Raw genomic sequence first — 10,021 nt, forward strand, 5'->3', positions numbered from 1 at the left:
GGCAATTCCATTACAATTGAGGTTCTTCATGGTTCAAATTTTAAGAAATGGAGAGAGGATTTTCTGTTTGCTATGGAGCTGGCGGATGTTCATGTGGCTCTTTATGAAGATAAGCCAGCCAATCTCGTTGAGACCAGTACATCAATTGAGATGGCGCGTTTTGCTGCTTGGGAAAAGAGCAACATGATCCGCTTGTTATCAATGAAGCGATCCATATAGGAACATCTAAAGAGTAGTCTCGCGCCTGATCGCACCGCAAAAGAAATGATGGAAGTTTTGATGGCCAGAAACCGAGTATCATCTAATGCTGAGGTTGGGACACTTGTCCAGGTACTTTTTAACATGAAGTATAATATGGGTGCGGGAGGAGTTAGGGATTATATCCCGAGAATGCTGGATTTGCAAACAAAACTTAAGATTTCGGGCATTATAATTCCCGATGCTATTATGGTACATCAAGCCTTAAACACCCTTCCCCCTGAGTTTGGTATGATCAAGACCGGTTTCAACACACGGGATGAGACTTGGTCTATTAATGATTTGATAGCCAAGGTGGTGGCGTAAGAAGAAAAGCTGAAAAAGGAAGGGGGCATTACGCTATGGTAGCCTCCGGTTCCGGCACTAAGAAAGGTAAGGGGTTCAAACTTCGTACTCGTAAAGGAACTCATCTTGCCACTGGTTCATCCGACAGTACGAGTCATAAGAAAGCGTCCTTTAAAAAGGATAATGACCGCTGCTTCTTCCGTAAGAAGATAGGTCACAAGAAAAGGGACTGTTTCAAGTATAAGAATTGGCTGTCTAAACGTGAGGATGCAGGTATTGATTCTTTGGCATCTATTTGTGAATCCAACCTATCTCAAGCCCCATCCAGTTCATGGTGGTTAGATAGTGGTGCAACTAATCATGTTGCGTTTACCATGCAGGGATTCATAAACTGGAGGAAGCCAAATCGGGATGAATCAAACCTCAAAGTGGGAGATAACAACAAAGTCGACGTTAAGTTTGTGGGAGATATAATTTTGGTTTTAGAATCTGGTTTTAACTTGATGTTAAGGAACACTTTTTATGTACCTTCTTTCAGACGGAACTTAGTGTCCGTATCATGTTTGGACATGTGTGGTTACTCTTTTGAAATAAAGAACAGTGTGGTTTCCATGTTTTTTAATTCGGATAAAGTTGGGTACTGCAATATGTCCAATGGATTGTACAGATTGTGTTTAACTCCCAATGATATATACGTCGCTTATACCGTTGAGAATACTATCTCCAAAAGAACTCTACCTAAGGAACAGTCTTACGCATTGTGGCATAAACATCTTGGTCACATTTCTAGGGAAAGAGTGGAAAGGCCGATAAAAGCCGACATCCTACCTACTCTTAAAAGTGACCCGGAAACTTGCGTAGACCGTTGTAGAGGTAAGATGACTAAGATAAAGAAGAAGACAGCAGTCTGCAGTTCTGACCTATTGGAGGTCATTCATAGCGATATCAGCGGACCTTATACTGTGACCTTGTGTAGAAATTTTTATTTCATCACTTTTATTGATGACTATTCCCGATATGGTTATTTGTTCTTGATTAAGGAAAAGTCTGAGTCTCTTGACAAGTTCAAGATATTTCGGACTGAAGTCGAGAAACAGTTGGGAAAAGTCATAAAGGTTGTCGAATCTGACCGAAGTGATGAATATTATGGTCGACATGACGATGCTGGACAGCTAAAAGGGCCATTTGCCATATATTTAGAGGATTCTGGGATAATAGATCGGTTTACTATGCTTGGGAGTCCTGAACAGAATGGTGTAGCCGAAAGGCGTAATCGCACCCTTATGGATATGATGAGGAGTATAATTAGCGGAACCAACTTGCCACCTTTTCTTTGGGGTGAGGCTTTGAAAACAGCCCTTTATGTTTTAAATCGGGATCCCACTAAAGTCGTTCCATTGACTCCTTTTGAGTTATGGACTGGACGTAAACCCAGCTTAAATCATCTAAAAGTTTGGGGTTGTTCTGTAGAAGTGAAATTATATGATCCAACATTGAGTAAGTTGGACTCCGTAACTACTCAATGTTACTTCGTGTCTTATCCGGATCATTCAAAGGGGTATGGGTTTTATAACCCTAATGGAGGAACAAGAATTGTGGAGTCACGAGATAGCAAAGTTTCGGAATTTGATGTAGCTGAAAAGGGTAGCTGTTCGAAGACTATAGAAGATAATAGTACGATGGAGACTACTGTATCGTTTCCTCTACCAATACAGACAATTATGGAGCCTCCTATACCTCGGACGGAGCCTATTGAGCTTCATGATCCAATTATTCTTGATGAAGTTATTCGGGCCCCACGGTTGCGGGATCAAGCCGAGGTAGCTCCACTTATGAGGTCTATCAGGCAGAGAAGATTAGCGATTCCACCGGACTATATAGTCTATCGGGGAGAGCAAGACTACGATATCGGGTGTGTGGTTGATCCGGTTACTTATACAGATCTTGTTTCTTGTCCTCAATCGGATCTGTGGATGGATGCGATGAAAGATGAGTTGCGATCTATGAGACATAATGGTGTCCGAGAACTTGTTGAATTGCCTAACGGTTATAAAGCAATTGGCTGCAAATGGGTGTATAAGACAAAAAGAGACTCTAAAGGAAAGATAGAAAAGCTTAAAGCTAGACTGGTAGCCAAAGGTTTCACTCGGAGAAAAGGAGTGGACTACGAAGCAACTTTTTCTCCAATCTCTTCTAAAGATTCTTTCAGAGTGATCATGGCATTAGTAGCTCATTTAGATATGGAGTTACACCGGATGGATGTAAAGACTGCTTTTCTGAATGGGGATCTTGATGAGGAAGTCTATATGGAACAACCCGAAGGTTTTGCAGGTGATGTTTCAGATAAGCTTGTGTGTAGACCGAGAAAGTCTATTTATGGTCTCAAGCAAGCTTCCAGGCAATGGTATTTAAAATTTCATAGTGTTGTGACTTCTTTTGGTTTTGTGGATAATATGGTGGATCGGTGTATATACCGCAAGGTCGGTGGGAGGAAATTCATTTTTCTCGTTCTTTATGTGGACGACATTCTACTTGCGAGCAGCGATATTGAATTACTGCGTGAAACAAAACGGATGTTGTTAGAGAACTTTGATATGAAGGACCTTGGTGATGCGTCTTTTGTTCTTGGCATTGAGATCCATAGGGATCGTTCTCGCCGGGTATTGGGTTTATCTCGGAGGGCATATATCGATCGTATTCCGGAAAGGTTCAATATGCAGCATTGCAAGCCGGGAATTGTTCCTGTCTATAAAGGTGATAAATTGAGTCTTTCACGGTGTTCTCATTCAGATATTGAGAAAGCTCGGATGAAGGATGTACCTTATGCAAGAGCAGTTGGTAGTATCATGTATGCACAAGTTTGCACAAGACCGGATATTGCTTTTGCAATGGGACTTCTAGGCAGATATCGGTCAAATCCAGGACACGATCACCGGGTTGCTGCCAAGAAAGTTTTGAGATACTTAAAGAAGACGAAAGACTATATGCTGATTTACATATACGTTCAAGACCCGCAGCTAGTAGGATATTTGGATTCAGATTATGCTGGCTGTCAAGATGACAAAAAGTCGACATCGGGATACATTTTCATGTTAGCAGACGGTGCGGTATCATGGAAAAGCGAGAAACGAAAAAAAATATCATCCTCTATCATGCAAGCGGAGTTTATAGCATGCTATACAGCTGCTACTCAGGTTATTTGGCTCCGGAACCTCATTAGGGAGTTGACCGTATTTGATTTCGTTGATAGGCCCATACACTGTGTACTCGATAGTAACTCTGCAGTGTTGTTTATTAACAACAACATAGGTCTCAAGGGGTCTAAGCACATGGAGGTCAAGTTTTTGACCATAAAGGAATCTGTGTAAAATGGTGACGTTGCAAGAGAGTATATTTCCATAGATGATATGGTTGCGGACCCACCGACTAAAGGTCTTCGCCCTTGTGTATTTGAACGACATGTCATTAGCATGGGCTTAGTGGCATCGTTGGATGCTATTGTCTAGTGGGAGCCATTTTGTTTTGCTCTAATAAAGATTATATTTGTGATTGTTACATAGTGTAACATTTTCATATGTATTAAAATTTGTATACAATGACCGTGATAAGTACATACATATGACGAAAATCTCGAGGTGTGTGTAAACCTTGAGTATTGGCTATGGGCATTTGGTTACTAGCCGTATTAATATGTCTTGTTACATATAAAGTAAAGTTAACTATAAAGATAAGACATATGTGGATTCATCGGAACCATATGGATATTCTCTGGTGACACATTAAGTCTCGTGACACATAAAGTGAGAGAATGCTGACTAACAAAGGGAATGACACAAAAGATATCTCCAGTTTATGAAGTGTCATCCAATTGCCACACTACCATATTGAATCCATATCAGTAGAGTTAAGGGCACTCGTGACCATGGATGACTCTGTGTACAATTTTATGCGATTCTTGCCATGATTCGGTGTTTGAGACTCTATGGGATCGGATTGGCCATTAAGAATAATCCCTAGACCAGCATAAAGGTGCGCACTACCATACACTTTCAATTAATATAGCCCAAGTGGGAGAATGTTAGAGTTATCCTAATGTGAGCTTATATTAATTGGGATTGTAATAATTGACTTGGTCTAATAAAGATTGGATATAAAGATTCTTAATGGGCCTAATATGGGCCTGGCTAGTGTGGGCCGAGTTCGGTTTGGCCCGTGATGAGTGGGCCCGCTAGAAACTCTATAAATAGCGCTCGGTCCCTCCTCTAGCCCTTAAGGATTCAGAAATCACTTCACATAAAGTTCGGAGAGAAAGTGAAGGGCGTCTCATCGAGCCGGCCATACGGAGGGTAATAGAGGAGAAGATCTAGAGCGTCGGATCATTGCGATTCCGCTTGATGTACAATGGATTCGAAATCAGGTGCACAAACTCTTTATTTTCTCGTAATAGCGTTCCATTTTTAGATATGGTGATCCTGGCATAGCCGCATTAAGGTTTATAGCGGCCAACAATATGGGCAGCAAATGTACTTAAAAGGCAGATTTCAGGACATAAGAAAAAAAAAGATAGAAGTTGTAGCGTACGTGCGTTTAGATCGACGCTTGTTCTGTCATGAGAAAAAAGCTGAGTTGAATACGAGAAGGCTGGTATTTGCTCCGTTAGCTTTTAGCAGACAGGAGAACTCTCTATCTCCCGCAATGTCGGTCATTAGAAAAATGCGTCTAGCCGACTTACCGAACGCGACGGCGATCATTTCATTGTGGATAAGGTTTAGGTGGCGGTATTAAGGGCGTCGGGAGGTGGCGGTATTAAGGCCGCTCTCCCCGACGCCCTTCGCCATCCTTGTCGGAGATGAGAAGTTTCTCTAACTTTCGTGTCCTCAAGGCACCAAAGGGCGTGGCGTTATTTGATGCATATTCTGTTTTTGAAATCTGGAGCAGCTTGAAGTCGAAGTCGTGAAAGGGGTAATGGATAGAGGACAGAATCGGCCCCTCCAGCACGGTGAAAGGGATCTCCTTCGTTCCATTTGCATCATCTGTTACCACGTCTTCCATTGCAGCACAGTCTCCTAGGATTAGGCGAGTAAGCTGCACAAGGCTAGTGACTGCTGAGCAAGTCCCCATGCGAGCTAAATTGTCGCGATGACGTACTTGTAATTCCTTCAGGTTTCCAGGTCGAAGTCGGGGATGGGAATACGATTGATAAACTGGCGCAACACCTAATGATCAGAGATTCGATGTTCTTGAGGATTTCAGCGATCAAGCAGCCATCTTTCCAGATTTGCCTTGGGTTACATAGGTTAGTCAGCCGAAGTTGCTTCAAATTTCCAAGTCCTCACCATGTCCAAACGCATCTTCTGAAAATATCTCCCGGAAGGAACTACAATCAACCAGTAGCAATTCTAGGTTGGGGAATCTCTGGAGAAACAAGTTGGGACGGAAGAGCGATATATCTTCAACTTGGTAGCATTCAAAGCCAGCTCTCTGAGATTTTCTAACCGATTAAGTTTGTCTTGGAATTGACCTTGGAATCTACTGGAAACCTTCATTTTTTTTTTTCATAAAATCAAAATAAATAGCAATTCTAGCAAATTAATATGAGCAACAAAACGACTCAAAGCAAAATTAGATACAGAACAAACGGAAATATAAAGCAATAGGGAAGTTAAGCTCATTTAAGAACAATAAATCATTATCTTCCAACTTAAAAAAATAGGTTGTAACCGGTTCCCGAGTGGGTGGGTGGGAGGATGGGTTCAACACTCAGAACTTGGAACCTACCCGCACAGAATCAGTCTAAAAAATTCAAACTTAGGAACAAGACCTGTTTTCACCGCAACCGAGAACTGGTTCTTGCTTCTACGAGCAGTCTGGTCCGTTTCCTGGGCAAAATCGAATATAAGCACATCTCTAGTTGACATGATTATAAATAGCATCAAAGCCTGAGTAGGTCCTTTCGAGTCCTAAATTTTTTAAAGAGGGACCAATTTGATCTCCTTTACACATGTTGAAAGACCACGTCTAGTAAGATAAAGTGTTAAGCTGATCATTGGACAAGGCTATATTTTCCTCCAAGATGGAAGAAATTACTTTCAACCTTGAACATTGGACAAGGCTATATTTTCCTCCAAGATGGAAGAAATTACGTTCGACCTTACTTTTGATCGATAAATTACAAGCTATGAACATCGCTTATGTACAGATTTAATTATGACTAAAATTAGGTGCCGTTCTCATGGCCCCTTAGTCTCTTCACTGGTTATGTACACTCCAAGAGTGCGCTAACGCTATAGTTCGGCCCCATATTTGGGGGCATGAAGATTGTTTGAAGAGCACCCTAAAGAGGTTAAGGTAGTCATTAACCCCACAGTCGGGATATCAAGGGTCTAGTGTTCATAGCCGACACTGGTGAAGAAACATCTCGAGCTTTGTCGCCCACGAACTCGCCTGCCCCGACCACTACTCCACCTCTCGTTGGCCAAACATGAGATATTCTGATTTTTGAACTTCCACATCTATAGAAATTTCTTCCCAGATGACCATTGTTCTTGAATGTGTATTTACACTGCAAGGGAAAAAAGCTCATGCTCCATATGATACCAAGACCAACCTCAGAAGGATGAAAAAGTAAGAAAGCAATCCTTGAAACCTTCAGAGGAAAGGAAGGTGAACAACAAAACAGATAACTTCTCATTGCCAATGCATCATTAAGAATCTGTATCTGCAATACAAGATTTAAGACTATACTTTTTACTTCACCAGACCAGAACAACTTCATTAGGCCCATATTGATGCTTCTTGTGCACTGAGAAACTTTTACTAGGCAAGGACTTCAAAACTCAGCCAATACAAAATCGCGACGTCTCAGGATCCCTTTACGCTATTCTAACATTAGAATGCCTATTTCTCTCAGTCATCGTCTCTACTGCATAAACTTAACGGAAAGGTACAGAAGAGAGGTGTCCTCGTTTCTTAATCTGGTTTCTTCAAATTGAAGCAGTTATCTGTTGCCTGGCGGAATAGCTCCTGGACCAGCTTTAATTCCTTCTCTGCCAATGCCAAAAATCATAAAAGATGTCAATTTTTCCCGAAACCAGAACATACATAAATGAACGAGACAAACTCCGTCACACCCTCATTGATAGGGCAATTACCGGCAGCTTCAAGTTGCTTCTGAAGTTCTTGTCCTACAGCATCATTCTCAGCCTGCACATGGTAATTTGGGAAGAATAAGAAACAGCCTTAATCTATGGAAATACTGAAGTGCAACACCGAGGAAACCACAGATCCTCTTGACCTGGAGCTCCGAAATCCTTTTGAGTTGAGCTTCTTCTCCTCCCTCGGGGAGTGGAATTCCAGCGACTAAGGCATCAAACTGCAGAAAAAGTTCTGATTGATTTTTATCTAGATTCCAAGAGCAAAACGCAGAAAAGGATGCCGAATTTTTTAAGTTGAACCACAATGCTTCATCTCTAAAGTGGAGCCATTCACCCGTGAGAATATACTGATATTGCAGAGTCTCTAGGATGCTACATTGACCATCATTTAACTTCAAGCATGAAGCAGAACAAAAGTGCAGAAGTTAGAAATCAGAAACCATCCAACATATTCAAGATCAAGAACGCTAACAGAGTTACGCTCTCATAGCACTTACACCTAATTCAAATCATGCGACCAACTATAAGTTGCAGAAACACATTTGAAAGAGACGATAGTAGTGATTACGCAAGAGTGGTGGCTCTTTTCAAGTGTGCATAACTATTTCATGCTAACAAGTGAAAAGATTACCCAACTTGTGTGACCAAATTATAACAACATTCTATGTGTACATGTACACCGAGATACTCATGGCAGATGTATCCACAAACAGAAAGGTCGCATTTTCTACCATAGGAATAACTGTCGTATTAGGTGCCATGAAGTACGATGCACATGGTCACATACACAATAAAGAAACAAATGCCAAACTTGTGTTACATCTCCAGACCTACCCGTCACATCTTCGATCATTCCATGAGAAATTCTATAGTACATTTACGAATGGAATGTATTCAAGCCCTCTAGAAGAATGAGCGCAGAGTTTTAAAACCAAGACTAAATTGAATACAAAAGCCAATGGAAGTGAGAACATCTTTCCGTCAAAACTTCAGAGATAACCAAAATTTCTAGCCAAATAATACCAACACAGAAGTAGCTTCTTCTTTATGCCACAACAAGCCAAGTAATTAATCTACAGATTAAACTTCTAGCCAAATAATTGTTCCAATTGCATCAAGTAGTTGACAAATAAGCTCATTGATAACTTGCTATAGCAGTCTGAGAGACACAAACCTTCACAGCTAATACTTACATCAAAGTATAAAATAAATCAACTAATCAATCTTCAGGGATAAACATAAATCCCTAGCCAAATAATTCTTCCAATTACATCAAGCAGACAACCGATATGCCCATCAATAGCTTGCCATAGCAGCTTGAGAGACACAAACCTGCTTGGCGGCTTTAACGAGAGCAGCACTCATCAGCTTGGGTTGCTCGGCGAAACTGGACGCGTCCTCCGCGGCATTCGGGGGCGGCTCGGGATAATTCGCGGAGAGCCGCACGGAAGGCGCATCCCTCTGAAGAGTGCCGAAAGTATTGAAGGCGATCGATGCGATCGTATTGACTTGCTCTTGTAGCTGGGAGATCACGTCCATCTTCGATTTCCTATCGCAGAATTTCTAATGCTTAAGTAGTTGAAGAAGCAGCTCCACTAAAGATGGACATTCGATACGAAAATTAGGGATGCGCACGAAGGCGAGGTAACAGAGGAGAGAACGTCGACGACGAAATTGCCAAGGAACTGATCTTTCAGAGAGAGAGAGAGAGAGAGAGAGAGTCACCTTCAGTCCGACGGGGGCGCGATGGCAGGTGGTGACGACGAGCACGAAGCGGCTCCGGCTCCGCAGAAACAGTAAGTAGGTCAGATTATGGAGGGTCGGAGAGACCGGCGGGTTGCGGCGGCGGAGACCGGCGGGGTGCGGCGGAAGCACTGCGCAGGAGGATTCGGAGAGAACAGGCGCAGGAGGATTCGGGTTTCCTTTTCCATCTTGCGGGTTCAACTTCTAGATTTATAGGGGACTCGATAAATCAACTTGAAGGCGAATTTTAATAAATTCCGTACCGTTCTTCTACCCCGAATTATAAATCACAAAAGCGAGAATGGCACATTTCTATTCCATCTAAAGGTCATGTCAAAAAAGTATTACGAATGATTCTATTTCCGAATCTTATATAGTATTAACTAAAATATTCACCTATTTTTTCAAGTAATCATCCCAAAAATAAAATTAAGAAATCATTCTGGTAGGTAATTCGTACATGTTCATGTCAATATTATAGACGGTAGCATGAGCTCGATATACCGTTTCATGAATTTTTATGTCCTATATATTCACACACATCTCGATAAGTTTAATGATATACAAATACGTAAAGACGA

At 41.7% G+C, this 10,021-nt stretch overlaps 1 protein-coding gene across 7 annotated transcripts; it reads right to left on the reverse strand.

Annotated features, from left to right (window-relative positions):
• Nucleotides 1-7,280: 7,280 nt before the first annotated feature.
• On the reverse strand, nt 7,281-9,634 carry LOC115740057 (mediator of RNA polymerase II transcription subunit 21). 7 transcript variants are annotated; one of them, XM_048278462.1, is made up of 5 exons: nt 9,423-9,633; nt 9,030-9,260; nt 7,838-7,915; nt 7,695-7,746; nt 7,281-7,589 (listed from the first exon to the last, which is right to left on the reverse strand). In XM_048278462.1, exons 2-5 carry the CDS (start codon nt 9,234-9,236, stop codon nt 7,513-7,515), a joined length of 414 nt encoding a protein of 137 aa, XP_048134419.1. In that variant the 5' UTR covers nt 9,237-9,260; nt 9,423-9,633; the 3' UTR covers nt 7,281-7,512. The 7 variants fall into 7 exon arrangements, with proteins under 7 accessions (XP_048134419.1, XP_048134418.1, XP_048134417.1 ...); XM_048278461.1 differs by having other exon boundaries at nt 9,030-9,266; XM_048278460.1 differs by having other exon boundaries at nt 9,030-9,292.
• Between the last annotated feature and the right edge of the window lie 387 nt (nt 9,635-10,021).

The sequence above is a fragment of the Rhodamnia argentea genome, chromosome 5 (genome assembly GCF_020921035.1).
Source record: "Rhodamnia argentea isolate NSW1041297 chromosome 5, ASM2092103v1, whole genome shotgun sequence".
In the NCBI taxonomy this organism is placed as follows: Eukaryota; Viridiplantae; Streptophyta; class Magnoliopsida; order Myrtales; family Myrtaceae; genus Rhodamnia; species Rhodamnia argentea.

Excerpts from the sequence above, each read along its gene's own strand:
- LOC115740057 (XM_048278462.1), bottom strand. The coding sequence starts at position 9,236 with ATGGACGTGATCTCCCAGCTACAAGAGCAAGTCAATACGATCGCATCG. Across the intron at positions 7,747-7,837 it reads AAAGGATTTCGGAGCTCCAG|GCTGAGAATGATGCTGTAGG; the intron begins GTCAAGAGGATC and ends TACCATGTGCAG. Across the intron at positions 7,590-7,694 it reads GAAGCAACTTGAAGCTGCCG|AGAAGGAATTAAAGCTGGTC; the intron begins GTAATTGCCCTA and ends TGGCATTGGCAG.